At 42.8% G+C, this 15666-nt stretch overlaps 1 protein-coding gene across 3 annotated transcripts in view; it reads right to left on the bottom strand.

Moving 5' to 3' along the window:
* ANKK1 (ankyrin repeat and kinase domain containing 1) overlaps window positions 1-15666 on the bottom strand; it is a 203240-nt gene that overhangs the window by 54402 nt on the left and 133172 nt on the right. For all 3 annotated transcript variants that reach the window (XM_069224376.1, XM_069224374.1, XM_069224375.1), the window contains 2 exons: window positions 9317-9468; window positions 2645-2694 (listed from right to left, as the gene is read on the bottom strand). In XM_069224376.1, coding sequence (XP_069080477.1) covers window positions 2645-2694; window positions 9317-9468 — 202 coding nt within the window. The remainder of the gene's footprint in view (window positions 1-2644; window positions 2695-9316; window positions 9469-15666) is intronic.

Below are 15666 nucleotides of genomic sequence, written 5' to 3'. Positions count from 1 at the left end.
TGGGCAAAAATATCATATCCTCAATTTAGTGTAATATAAAGCATTCAATAAGCTGATCTTCACGCACTTTTCCAATAGTGTGACACCTAAGTATTCTCAAAGAGTTAGGCCCAGATTTAAGAGGGCCTAGCACCTCCTTGCTCCGCATTAGCAGAATTTTTTATGACATTAATGTGGCCCAACAAAGCCAAAGTCGCCACGCTATATTTACAAAGTGGTGCAATGCATGCATTATGCACCAGGCATAATGTATGCAGGGGGACTTTCTCGTGTTAGGGGGGCTGCAAGAATGGCATAGTGGAATCTAACATTCCACTGCAAAATTTTTAGCTGTTATTTTTACCGCCTGCACAGAGCAGACGTTAAAAGGGGGCATACCATTGTTTTCGAAGGGCCCCTATGTACTCTGCAGGATTAGAGCCAAAATGTTGTTGCTAATCCTGCACAGTACATTAATAGCGTCAAAAATGTTTACGCTATTGCCCCTACCCTGCGCCATGGTGTGCTGTATTTTAAATACGGCACACACATCATGGCAGTACGGGGCGCTAATTTGCGGGCCTTAGTTTCAGGCAGGCCAAATCTCCAGACCTACTTCCCTTAAAGACCAAGTTGACAGACGTCTCTATTTGAGATGTTTGTCTTGGGCTCCTGTGCTCTTTCAAAGGTAAACTCCACATGCTGAGAGTTTAAACTGCAAAATGCTATAATGTCTGAGAACAATATTCTCAATCTGTGGGTTAAGTATCAGGATGGGATCCAGTGCTGGGTTTTCCAGGAGAGAAATTAGCGCAGTTACTGCACAAATAACTTTTGCATTCCTTTATTCAAATTAACCCCAGTCAATGTTTTCTCTAAAAAGTGAACAGAAAGAAAGTAATATTTAATCCTCAGGCATAACTGTAATTAAAAAGCAATGCTTCGCCAACTTAAATTCAGAATTAGATGTTTCCTCCAGAATTATGGAAACCTTCCTGGTTATAAGTATATTAAAAAGTCCAATTGGGTATGATCCAAAGTTACCATGTTTGAAGGGAGAGAGGATATGCACTTTAGCACTGGTTAGCAGTGGTAAAGTGCCCAGAGTCTAAAAGCCAGCAAAAACAGAGTCCAAAAAGTGGAGGGAGGCAGGCAAAAAGTTAGGGGTGACCACCCTAAGGCATGTCAGGTCTAACAATGTTTGTTTGAACTCACAAAAGTAAAATCTTAAAAACACATGCATTATGTTTTTTAGAATGCTTTATAGAGTAAGCGGGCCGTGGTTATCAAGTGGCATATGTGATGACATGGCTGACCTTATAGGCCGAGAAGTCACTGGGAACAAATTCACTTTCTTGCCTCCAAGTCAGTGGCGTAAGGAAACTTGAAGAGGTCCCTCTGCAAAGTACATGGAGGGGCTCTCCCACTGAACTTCCTTCCTCGGGAGTTCATAGGCCAGGGTAATGTGCTGAGGGGGGCCCCAGGAGCTCAGGGCCCCCTGCACCGCAGGGACTGTGATACCTTTGTTACGTCACTGCTCCAAGTGCTTCTAAAGGCAGCGCAAGTTTGGCGGGCTCAGGGTCCACATGCACAGAATTAATTTGAAAAGGTGTCAGTTTACCAATATGATAATGATCTTGTGTTCAGATGAGTAAGCCTGGATTCCCGTAGGGCCACACTCATCCTAATATTACATTTAGAATGTCCATTTGGCGCAGTTCAAGAGGCTTCGATAAAAAAAAAACAAGCAGAAAAAAAGTGATATACCATACTGCTGCCTCTTTCTTCCATAAACTTAGCAGATGCTCTAGTCCACGGCCCCAAACCAGCTGCCCAAAGCATGCATCAATTATGGATGAGGATGTGCATGCGCAAGAGCAAGCAGGATGGAAGGGTGGAGGAGCAATGCTGTGGCATGATCTCTATGTATTTGCTCGCTTCTCAACCCACTACCTGCAAAGCTTGCAGCTTTGAAGGTTTCAACTGTGAAAGCGGAGCATACATGAGCAACAGCACAAAGGCGGAGCCCTTACAGCAAACTGTTCAAATGAAACATGGGGGAAGTGAATTAAATGATGTAAAGAAGCGTGAAACAGGAATTCAGAGGAACATTACGCGAGTGGCGAGAAGAGAGCAGAAAGAAAAAAGTAGTGCGCTGAAACTAAAACATATGGCTGATAGCAGAGGATGCATGTAGCAGGGGCAGTCTCCATGGTGGAACAAAACAGCCAAAAGGCGGGGCAAATATAAGCTAAAAAAAAAACTGGAATTTCGAAAGATAGACGCCTGAACTAATGATAATCGATAGGTGTGGTCCAATCCACAGAGAAATTACATCATGTCGAGAGACAGCACAGGGGCACGGCCTAAGCTCAACCTAAAAACAAGTTTCAGTGAGGGTTTAAAATGAAGAGCAGAGAGCAGAATGAGCTGTGACAGCATAGGAAGAGACAAATGAGAATGAAATTAAAGGGATAATCCACAGAATACCAGAAAGAAAGAGATGTGCAAAAAATATATATCATTGTATAAGTTAAAAATGCAATACACAAAAAAAAGGGCGCAAGGGTGAGAGTTACTTATGAGTCTTTATATCAAGAATGATAAAGCCCTTTCGGTTATATTAGCAGTATAGTTATCTTCAGAAATAACAAGATTCCTTTACCTGAATATGGTTTCTTCTGTGTAAGGACCTCCCAAATTACCAGACCAAAACTGCAAAAAAAGATAAAATGAACAAAACTTACATCACTGTCTGCAGTGAAAGAATAAAAGCTGTGAGACATTTAACATCTACTTATCACTAAATGCCCCTTCTTCAGGAGAAGGGTCGGATGGGACGCATTTACTTTGTTCATTGGTGCGCATCCATTGGCTCTGGATCAGGAGTGTAACAGAGGTCCTGCGCCACAGCCCTTGCAGTGCAAGGCTGTCCACAACCCTTCAAGAGCACATCACCCCTTTAGAGAACCCCGTTTTTCAATGACCAGTTGAATATCTGTAAGATATGGGAGACTCAAAAGGGCCCTCTTCACATTCTGCAGGTAGCTGACATCGTTTTATGTTGGGCCACGGACTCCCATGACTCACTTGGGCATGGTGCAAGGTTTGCTGACATCACCAGCCTCTTGTCTCCATACTAATATTACCCGTGGATGCAGAACTGGCAGGTGCAGGATTAACGGGGCTGTTCCCACCAGAACATTTCCAACTCTTCATTAAGGGCAGTACTCCTTTGGGCAATGGCATATAACTCATAAATACAATCAGGCAGGGCTTTAAGTGGGTTAAAAAAACTGGGAGTCTCTCAAAGGGGCATAACCTCTGTAATAAAGGGTGTGGCTTAAATATGTAAGATAAAACTCTCTGTTGCCTGACTTGTATTGCAGATCCAGATATATGATAGAACAACTGCCATAAAATTAAAACAAGCCCACACTATTGGCTTTATCAATGGTATTTCTACAGAATATGAATGAATAACAACAATGACGTTGTGCCTGATTTAGATTTCAGTGGATGGGTTACTCCATCACAACGGTGATGGATATCCCATCCGCAGAAACTTAAATCCCATTATTTCCTAGGGGATTTATATTTCGGCAGACACGATATCCGTCACCGTTGTGACGGAATAACCAGTCTGCCTAAATCTAAATCAGGCCCTTTGTTGTAAATAATAGTGAAAATGCCTCAACTAAGTAATTGTGAGACTCTATAAAAAACGATACCACTCCATTAGAAATGCTAAATAAAACTCTTTGCAAACTACTTACTTTTATTTATCGTGGCTTTTTAAAAAAGTCAAGAAGTTGGCTTTATCACTGCATCCCTGTTAAATTTAGAGCCTGAGTCTAGCTCTGCCCTTCATCCCTCCTGCCCCACTGCAGATCCCAACGGCGTGCACTTTCAGATCACTAGCAGGTGATTGTATCTTCTGATTAGCTCCTGCGTGGCAGCATGCATAACAAAGAAGTCTCACCAGAGTTACATCAAAGACTGGTGATGGCTGGTAGAGCCCCAAGTGAAGATTTTTTCTCCTCAGGATGAGTGCAAAAATGAAGAGCCCAATAGGAATCCATCTCAGCACCTGTTTTGTAGAACTGCCGGTGCTGAGTGCCAGCAGGACCTCGTCCACTTAAAGAGACATTTTTGCAGCCAATGCACCTGTGCTTGGCACAGACTGTCAAGGGAAACACAATTTGTGAAAAGCACTGTTCTCTGAGCAACATTTTGCCACATCTATGTCACGACCCACCATGAGCAAAATCTGCATGAGGGCAAGAGTTCCGCAGCCAAAGCAATATGTGCAGAGGCATCACATACAAATTTGCTTTGGGAATCTAATCATGTGTAAAATATACTGAATTTTCCCTATCTGCCCTAAAAGGGCAGATCAGGAAAAATGGTTTGTGAATCAGGTTTATAATGCTTTCGAAAATATGCAAGCAAGACAAACATCCTCCTGTCCAGTATCAATATAGACATGTGAAATCGTCAGTAGAATAGCCCAATGGCCCTTTCAAAAATGTCATTGATGATTTCATGATCACATATTCTGGGGATTCTGCTGGGATTTCTAAGCATCGCTCATTACGGATGGTCTTGGTCTCTCCATATCTCATTAGGACTAGTGCTTCAATGCTATTTGCCGGAATGCGCTCTATAAAGGCCTTACAATACAATTCAATACAATGATATTTTCTATTCATTGCAAAATCTGAGATGACTTTCTGAATTTATTGCGGTTGCGATTAAAGTAACCTTATGGTATGATTTATCATTACTTGAAATAACTATAACAGCTGTATTTCTATGGTTTTGTAAATTTAAAATGTGCATCTAACTGTAACATCCCTGTAACCCTTAGTTTTTTAAGTGAATTTCTATGTTTTTTTTCACTTACAGCTCAGCAAGGAAAGCACTGTGCTAATCCTGTGCTTAATGACTTTGGTGTATAAATGGCAAAAGAGTTTATCATTTTCTAGCTCCGTGTGATTAGCTCTGTGATAATCCTATGCTTAAAAACTTTGCTGGAAAAACAAACATTTGAGGTGAGGAAATTTAGAATGGCGCTGGTATTGTAGGGGGCTCTAAACTGGAGAGGCTCTCCACCTAAACTTGTGAATTACTCAGAGATCTCTTTGCTTTTTAAATTTTTCTGTCAAACAGCTAACTCTTTCACTGCAATCAGAGGTTTACTCTGTCTCCTTGCCTGCAAAGATGTAGGTAGGGAGATAGAGGAAGCAATTGCTCTCACAGAGAGTGAGCTGCTCTCTCTGAGACAGCAATGCTGGCTCCAGCAGGAGCAGGGAAGCCAGCTGGGACTGTGGGGGCCTTCAGGCTCTCCCCACGGCCACCAACATTGCGACTGGGTGCCCTGGGGGGCACCCAGGTCACATGACTGGGACCCAGGGGATGGGGTCTCTGGGGCCGAGAATGACCCTGGGGAGAGGGGTCATGCAGCCTCCCTCCCGCCAAAAACTAATAAATATTTGAGCCGTGTCCCAGGAGATGGGGTACCTGGGGCGCGATTGGCCTGGCGAGGGTGGGCCGCGTGGCCCTCTCCCCCCAAAAAAAGGTATTAGGCTAGGGGTGATGTCCCCTAAATAAAAGAAAAACATTTACGCCAGGGCTCAGGGGTGGGTTCCCTGGGGCTGAGTTTGGCCTGAGGAGGAGGACTGTGTGGGATTGGGTTGATAAAGGGGTTGGCTGCCGGGACTGGCTGTATGCCAGGCCCTGCGGCCAACCCCACTGTACAGGGTTGGGATTGGCCTGAAGCGGGGGGATGTGTGGGGTTGGGTTGTAAAAGGGGTTGGCCGCTGGGTCTGGCTGCATGCCAGGCCCTGCGGCCAACCACACTGCACAGGGTTGGGTGATTATAGGGATTGGTCACAGGTCCTGAAGCCATTCCCTGCGTGCGAAGTGCGGTATTGGGTTGTTATAGGGGTTGGCTGCAGGGCCTGGTGGAACGCCAGGCCCTGCGGGCAACCCCAGCTGCACACATCTGAAGGCTGTGCACAGCGCGGGGTTGAGTTGTATCGGGATTGGCTCCAGGCTCTACAGCCAACCGCCACTGTGCAGGGCGAAAGGCCATACACGGCAGTGGTTGAATTAACCTATAGTAACGAAAATCACTTAACATTAAAAAACCGTAGAAATTCACTGCAAAAAAAAACAAAGGTTGCAGGGACATTAAAGTTAAGAAATAGAAATGAAAAAAAACCTTAGAAATTTAATGAAAAAAACAAAGGTTACATGTATGTTATACTATTGAAATTCAGCAGTTATAGTTAGATTTCTTTCAAGTAACTATAAATTGTGCTCTAAGGTAATTATAACTCACGTCCTTGCCATGCACCTCTAATTTCCCCAGATATTACAGCAATCATGACAACTTCTATAACATCCTTAAAACTATAAATGAAACATTAAAGTCACATTTTTGAGGAAAAAGCTGTGCATGACGGGGGCGCGAGCTATAGTTTAAATGTAAGATGCTATTACCATACTTAACCTTAACATTTGAAACTTTTTTTCCGTGAATTTCTGAGGTTTTTGTTAGACCTACCATCCTTGGAGTGGTTTCCCCTAACTTTTTTGCCTTCTGACCCCCTTTTTTGCTGACTTCGTTTTTGCTGGCTCCAGGAGTCACAGCTCTTTACCACTGCTAACCAGTGCTACAGTGCATGTGCTCTCTGATTAAAACATGGTAACATTGGCTCATCCACAAGTGGCATATTTAATTTAATTATAAGTCTCTAGTAAAGACCACTAAATGTGCCCTGAGCTTGTAAATAAATACCCCCCTCTTGCCAGGCCCAAACCTTCCTTTTTATTAGATACAAACCACTTATATGGTACACAGTCCAAGGGTAGGGTGCAGTATATTTAACAGGTAGGATATGTACTTTTAAGTTTTACATGTCCTAGTAGTGAAAAACTCTTAAATACGTTGTTCATTACTGCAAGGCCTATCTCTCCAATAGGTTACCATTGGGATTGACTCATTACATTTTGTGTGTGTAATTTTCAATGGGGGATAGGACCCCCAAGTTTGGAGTCTCTGGAATCACAATTTTAAAAATCCCAACTTTTAGAGAAGTCAGATTTTAAATTCTAATTCTGAAAGGGCCACTTTTAGAAAGTTGGCATTTTCTTACTTTGACCATCTGGGCCTTTTGCCTGTGTCTGAATACATGTCTGGGAGGGAGACAGTTGGGCTCTTGTGCATTCCCTCCAGATAGCCGCACACAGAGGGAGCTTAAGTGTAACTGATGGGCCTTCCTTGGCAGGATTGGAGGGATAAACCGGCACTTACACCTGAATGGGCTGTGCCCTGATCCCACACAAAGGGCTGCATAACCTCTTGTAGTGAGTCTGGAGCTAGGGCAGACACTCTCTCCACTTCAAAGGCCTCTCTTTGAAGTCTCTCCCACTTCAAAGGCACCACTGCGTATAAGAACTGAACGTCAGACACCACCAACTCAGTACACTTCTGAATCCTTGGACACTCTGCCTGGAACAAGGGCTGCTGTGCTGCTGAAAGGACTGTCACTCTGCTGGACTTTGCTGGACTTCTGTTCTGCTTTGCAGACATGTTGCCTGCGGCCCTTCTTTCCTGGTAGTGAGAAGGACTGGACCTGAATCTCTCCAACCCAGAACCAGAGTAACTCCAGGGGCTTGCTGGCTTGTCTACTGTTCTTCTGAAGATTCAGGGACACAACAGACGTCCAACACACCTGCTACAACTCCTGGATCCATCTACAACCACCTCCTGATCCCCAAGATGTGTCCCTCCAGTCCTGGGTGGTTTTGTGGCTCCTGGAATAAAAAATCAAGCTTTTGGGCTGTTTGTGACCGCCAAAGGGCCCATTCACACCAGAGTCATGCAGCTTGCCTGAAAAACCAACACGTGCCACTGCAAGTTCTTCTCTTTTCCAACAAACGTCCTCAATCACGACCATGAGGCTCGAGTCTGTCCATCCTCCATGCCCGGCTGACTCTTCACGTCCACGGGCCACCACCAGTGACGCTCTCCATGCTCCTGGCTAACTTCTTCCCCATGAATGGGACTCTTGGCTCATTTGTGAGATAGTAAAACATCAATGGAACTTGTCTGGGACTGTATCCGAACCGCACTCAATCGTGCTAGGCCTGAACTTTTGGAATTCCCGACCAGATTGCCCTGGTTGGGCATTGAGATCTATACAAATTCATATCTTGACTTCTACTAATTGGATGTATGTCATCTTGGTCTTGTTTTACTCATAACATTGACCTAAATTTTTTCTAACTGGGACTGGTTTCTTTTTGTGTGGTGTTGTCACTGTTTTACTGTTTGAAATGTTGCACAAATACTCCACACATTACCTCTTAAGTTAAGCCTCACTGATCTGTGCCAAGCTAGCAGAGGGTCACCACAGGGTCATTTATGTTGTGTATCTGATTTACCCTCCCTAGGATTGTGGTTTGGCTTGGACAGGGTGTATACCTCTGCTGACCAGAAACCCGATTTCGAACAGTTTTTTTAACATTAAGTAACATCATAATGGCTATTATTTTAAGTAAATCCGATCTACTGGCTTCCTCAAAGAGCCACAAGTCCAAAGTAGAAAAGGTAGGCCTATTTGATTTATCATAGAGGGTCAACACATTAACAAGTATAAAGCAGCCCTACTGGTTTTGTCAATGAATCAGCACAATAATTTAGCAATAAATATAATCCAATGTAATCACATGTACATGGCTATGAGAAATAATAATTACTGTCACAATAATGTTAATAAATCATGTTTATTCAAAGTAACTATATACGCATGTTGAGTCTTTTTTCACACTCTTCAGTTCACAAAATACAGCCATAAAACCAAACGCAAAGGGTTCCCGCATTCCAGTTGAAGAGCATACAGCTGCAGCTGAATCAATGCTTTGGTGTCAGTATTATGAAAATGAACAGACCAAAACACGTTAAGACAGTGTATCAGTCTCAGAAAAATGTGTTTCTGCGATATTCATCAGGGCAAAATCAATGATTGCTTGCGTAGACAGTGGCCTAACGAAACTGGAGTCCTCCCACCCCTCTCCCCCCCAAAGTACTTCGATGGGGCCCCCTTCAATGCTGTCAGGAGTTCTCAGGCAGGGACCTGCAACCTGTGCACAGTTTACTGTGCTGAGGGCTCCCCCGGGGCTCGGGAATGTGAAGGTAGCGAGGTAAAGCTGCTCACACTGCTGTGATAGACTCTTATTCCAGCATGCAGGAATCTTAAGGGGTTTAGCTCAAAGAGGGCACTTTGAAAAAGTAACTCACTTTCACAAGCTCTCTCTCGGTCCTTACCTGTAAATATCATGCTTAGTGCTTGGTGTCCTGGTGCTCTGTAGGAACATCTCAGGAGGAATGTAACTCAGTGTGCCTCTTAGTGCCGATTTCTCAATATATTCCATACGGGTCGAGTGCTCCTTAAATTTGGATAAACCAAAATCTGAAATCTGAAAAACACAATAAATGTGCATAATGTAATATAATCTGTAATATGCTTATTAGTATTCTAGGGTAGCCTGAAGCTGATATTTGTGGTGTACAATTCCTTAGATTCAAGCTGCAGCATACAATCAATTGTCCCTCTCACAATAATGTGGTGCATCATACAATATCTGGATCCCGTGCCTCAGAGCACAATAGTACCCTGGAGGATCCATTAATAAATCATAATATCACTTAAAAATTGAATGTAGGAGGTTTCTCCCTTACCATGCAATTGTGTATTGTTTTTCACATGACCTGCCGGGGATTCTCTATCCCACTGACCCCGTACTTCTAATTTTTCTAGAAGTCTCACGGCTCTAGTTCTTTCAGAAGGTGTGGAATGAAAGTAAGCGTGCTCTAGCAAGAGCTTCCATCATTTGTGTTGCCTTGCACCAAGTAGACTGGTTATCTATGGTCATTTGAGGCAACCACATTCAAGAACAGAAACTATATCAAGTCTAAGCCCCCTTCACTATACTTGGGCACCTGTTTCCTAATGAGCAAGTTGGCACCTGGAAGCTTATGTGATCCCACAAGGTGCAAACATACAAATACTCAGACATACAAATACAGATATATAAGGGCACACACAAGCACTTTCTAACAGATACAGCTAACATACTCGAAGGCACACATATACATAAACAGGAACACACACAGGAAGCAGAGGCACGTACAGGCATACAAACACACACAAAGATATATGTAATGAGACAACATATTTGAGGACAGATACTTCTGATTGAGGGATTGACTCCTGGATACTCAGTACTAACACTTCGTGACATCAGTGGTAGTTAGGGCTTTTCCTCCAAAGAGATAGTGACCCTCTTTAGGACATGGCGTATCTTTTATGAAAGGCTCCACACAGGGAGCCTTTTTACTTGGCTATGTTGAAGCAAATTATTTCCTCCCAACTTAACAATTCCTTTGGTTGATCCCACCCCCAGCTGGTTGTCACCAAATGTGCCCTTCACCCCAGTCCCACAATTATCCTTTGAGAGGCACTTCAATACGAGGTTTAGTGATCAGCACCCATTGAAGGAGAAGAGCCTTCTTACTCACCTATACTAACTTCCCATCTATCACTTTTTCACCATCTGCCCGCGTGATTCGAGACTGGTGTACATCACCATCTCATCTAATTTAGAACAAATAGGCTGAAGGCTTTAATTACTTTATAACCCTTTCTCTGACCTTGAATGAAGACAAATAGGTGTTTCAGGGTGGAAATCCTCTCAAAGCTCTTCAACAATCACAAATTAGCAATAATGCAAATATTACAAACTCTTTTGCAACTTCAGTTAAGGGCTTTCCAAGCAAACAATAAAGGCTTGATTTAAATCTTGGTGGTAATGCTCCCACCTTTGTTTTTCTGTCAGAAAACCGCTCCGCTGCCTTGGCTTTCTGCCACCTTATTTAGATGTTGGCAGGACCATAGGTGAAAGACAGTACAAGTCCTGCTGACTCCACCAGGAATCTCCAGCCATGTCAACAATAAAGATAGCCTACCTTTTCCGCTGAGCAGATTACAATGTGCCTTCCCGCCAACCCAACTGTTTCTGTGTTACCGCCACACCTAAGTTGGCAGATTGGAGAGGGAAGGGGCAAAAAACCTACCTTTTTCCACGTTTCCACCTCTGATTTGAACTGGACCTGACTGGACATCACCTGCCATCACTGCTGTCACTGGGCAATAGAGGACACATGACCACACCATCGCCGGACTCAAAGGTAGAGATTCTGCATGAACTGTGTACATTGTGTGGTCACTGCACATGAGGTCAAGACCTCTGCAGAAATATACATGCCACAGGTATTTTTTTTAAATACCTCTGACATGCATATGTCAGGAACACACTTGTGTCAGAGATTGATGGGGACACACTGGAAAATGGCACATATCGCACACATATACAATTGTTATTGTTAATGACAAATGAATGCTGGCATCACAATAACAATGGCATCACACTTGTCGCCAAGTCTATGTGTGCACATTGTTAGTGAACCTGTACATGTGATTTCATGAGTTCAGTTGTGTAAGTGAGTCAGTATGTGTATGTGTGTATGAGATTGGATTGGCCAGTCGAGGTGGAGGGAGCTGGAGTGAGGGATGCGGTTGTGTCTGTATGTGTGCCATGTGCATGTGGGACTGACAGCTGTTGGTTTTTGGGTTGGCTGTGTGCTGTGTTGTTGTATGCAACATTCAGGAGTGTTGTTGTTGTGTGGTGGTTGTTGTGATGTGTGCAATTGTGCTTTTGTGTGTGTTTGTGTAGATGGGTGTGTCATTGTGTTGGTTGTCATGGTTGTGTTGTATGTGTGTGTAGTATCAATGAAATGTGTATGTTGTGTCATGGATGTGTTGACTGCATGTAGATGTTGTGTTGTGGTGGAATGGCAATGGATAATAGTGTGTATGTTGTGTTGTGTGTTGTGCAGGAGGACACATATGGATATGGTACAGTGTGTGTATCGCTTACCTCTATGTGATAGCAATTGCCATTGTACAATGCCCAATGGCTCCTGCGATGCTCTCCCTCCATCAGCAATTTGCCGCCAGCACACTGCCTACACTCCTGGAGCATCTAAATAGGGTTGGCAGGAACCTGCCAGCCTGACAGCTAGGTTGAGCATTCCATTTTGCCGGTCTGTGGTTCAGCCGCAATTCATCTAAATAGGCTGGCAGAACACCATCGACTTGACAGTGTTTTCGTGTCCACTGCTGTGGCGATTAGCGGTAAGGCCTCCAAGATCTAAATCAGGCCCTAAGTATTTTTTCAGGATCGCAAAGGGTAGAAAAAGGAGTACCTGAGTTGGATACATATTTTCTTTGTGAAGAAACAAAGTCTATTGTGTGTCAAATGAACTGATGCACTAAATGTACACATTTTTAAATATGCCCTTAATGTATATTAATACTGTTTTATGGAGTGATTGATTCATTTTCCTATTGATACTCCTGACAGTCTTCATGAATTGCAAAGAAGATGTAAATTTCCACAACACATAAAAACAATTGCACCAGAGCAAATTAATGGTCTCTTTGTGAATTGGACATAAATCAGTTAATGTAAGAAATGTAGGAGTAGTGTAGGCATAGTAGCGGAATAATGAGCCAACCTTTTCAACATCAGCATTCAGTAAACAAAGCTATTTTTCTATATTTCTTATCTCAGTTGGTCACCTAAGGAGCTGACTTTCAGAGCCACTCAAGTAACATTTACGAATGTTTCTGAATATCTACTGAAATATTTTCACCTTCAGGATATTCTCTCCATGCCTTAGGCACCCATTAAGGCTCTACGTTGATACTCTTATTTGCAAATCTATTTCCCCTAATGCTTCTTTCATAAACTGCTGGGCTGGGGTGGCCTGCCACCCTGTGAAAGCAGGACATCTTTCGTATATCCATTCCTCCGGGGCTACTTCCAGCAAATCTGTTACATTAAAGATATCCCTCCTCTGTAGGCCTCACCTGTGGAAGTGTAGCATTTTGATGCATTCTCATGTCCACCAGTAACGGAAAATCTGTGACTGCACCAAAACCCATGGGTGGATGTGTGTAAACACCCATGCACCTCCCATGAAACTCCTTCCTAGGGCAGAGTAACTCAGTGCAGCAATTTGTGCTGTGTTACCCTAGATTTGACAAGCCACTCAGGACAATGCAAGATGGCCTTGCGTGGCTTGTTAAATCTAACTTAAGAGTTGCATCACTCTTGCACCCCATTGCGTGGCACAAGGGCGATGCAACTCTTTAATAAATGTGCCCCAAGGTGTAATGGAAGTGTGACCCCACTAACGTAAAGTTTGGTCCTTGCGGCCAGTGCCTAGCTGCACCTGCCTTTGAAGGTTTCAAGCCTCCACTGAGGTCAGAAAACACAGTAGAAACAGACAAAAAATCAAGAACTTGTGCAAAAAGCAGATATGTCACTTACATTGTAGTTCTGGCCCCTTGCAAGAACAGGTGACAGTGAAACACTTAACATTCTTCAAGATTGCTTTGTATGAAAGTTATCACTCAACACCTGAAGATAAACAACATTTCAAGCCATTCTCTTTTCTAAAGGGATTAAAAGGCAAAGTTTAATTGTGTATTGTTTACCCTCTTCTGGCCATAGGATATCTGTTCCTTTTCTGCACGTTGTTTGGAGTCTTTCATACCTGTAAAACTACCTCCACTGTGCACCAGGAAATGACTGGAACAGAAACCGTTCACTTTGTATATTCATTGACCTACTTCATGGCATTTTGTTTCGTTGGCCCATGTGTCGTATCTATACATCAGACATGCCGAAAAGACCAGATTCAGGCCCAGGACTCCTGATTTTTTAAGCCAAAATTTTTTCTTTTTAGCTGTCTCAGCCTTAAATTGCCTCTGCTTTAGGAGAAGTCAATGGGAAAAATGCATTCCCCCCTCATTTGTTTCTCAAAATATTTCACTTTCCAGGTTTGTAATGTTGGTATGTACGACATATATATAAACAACCTAAAAAGTTTCTATTTTATTACTGTGTCCATATGGTTGAAGAAGACAATGTTATGAGCTGCCCCTGCCTTCTATGGCACTTGATTTCTCAGTTATTTGTAGAAAAGAAAGTACTCACAGCTGACTGTTATCAAGCCCAGAATGGCCATTTACAGACCTGCCAACACAAGGCCCCATCATGTGTCACACAATATTGTCTCCCTCTCGTCTCACACGGACATCCAGTGAGTAGCTAATATCACATGTTCAATCAAAAAGTGGACTGAAAGCCCCTGAATAGAGTGGGTTTCCAAGTTGTGTTTGGAGCCTCATTAGAGTCGGCGTCCATTACGAGTTGTGAAAACACATCAAAACACCCAGGCAGACTACAGAGATTTTTTGTCTGGGGTGAGGCTGTATAGGTGCCTGAAAAGCAGAAATCAGCGCAAACCCCTTTGACTACAATACCCTCCTCTTCCTCTCACATGGTGAAAAATGTTTAGAAGGTGGTGTACAGTTTTTGTGGTATGTAATTCTTTTAAAAAAAATAAAGTTTATTAGACGACACACTCCATAAAACAATAAAATAAAATAAGGTTAAAGGATAATTCATTATTTCATTTATTTTCCGAATCACACTTTGACAGAACAGAGGATAGAGGATAAGTTTAACATTTATTGCTCCAAACCAGATATGCATTATGCAAGAAACTCCTTCAATCTCCCAATAACGTTTAATGAAATGAAGAAGCTAAACAACCATATTAATAAGAATGTGTTTAAATAAGGGGCTAGTAAGGAATAGTAGATAAGGAGCAGTGCCTAGAATGACTTTTCAGGCAACCCTCATACTTAAATAACTTTTAACAGATACATTATGCCAGCAGACAAGCTTAGACTTTATAAAGGCACTGCTTCTAAATTCTTCCCTGGAAGGTGTGCAATCTGGTAAAGGGAAGTGGATTTAAACAGTCCGATTACTTGCAATATACCAGTTAACTACTGTTTCAGCACATATTGAAATGACTTGTGTGGTAAATACTGAATCCACCACAATTTTCCCATGGTGAATTTCAACAGGGCAAACCTTCCGAAATTTACGGAGGGAGCAATTCCTGATAAATAATTAGACAATTGGAGTTTAGTGCAGAAAGAATGAAATCCACATTATGCCCTTTTTTTGGACAATACAAAAATTTGGTGCAAATTATCTCACAAGATAAATTCTGGTCCCTGGGATGACGGATTTTGTTGGGTGACATAAATATCGCACCCTCCTCCATGCCAACCTAAATTGGGCCCTAAAATCATATATCACGCTGACACTGCGGCACCACCCCAGATCTATTGAGGATCACCAGGTTGTCAGCATATAATATGTTGATCGACCTTAAGCCAATATTTAAGCACAGTAATGTGGGATTCCAACACACCTCGTTTATCAGAGAGAAACAGCAAGAAAGACAGAGTGACAGGCAGTGATTTATATGAGCCAGTGGTTTCTGGTGCTTGACATAGGCACTTAATTGTCACCACCAACCCTTCTGACAGATGCCACATGGTGGAGCTGTTTTTGTAATCTATAGATGAGTAGAACATGTTTTTTATTGATCCAACATACATTAAAAACAGCTAATACCTGCACTCCAAGCTATCTTTATAGCTCTGGGGGCCTCTATCACTCTGAATT

Source organism: Pleurodeles waltl, chromosome 3_1 (genome assembly GCF_031143425.1).
Source record: "Pleurodeles waltl isolate 20211129_DDA chromosome 3_1, aPleWal1.hap1.20221129, whole genome shotgun sequence".
NCBI classification, from domain to species: Eukaryota; Metazoa; Chordata; class Amphibia; order Caudata; family Salamandridae; genus Pleurodeles; species Pleurodeles waltl.
This window is presented reverse-complemented; position numbering and strand designations above follow the sequence as displayed.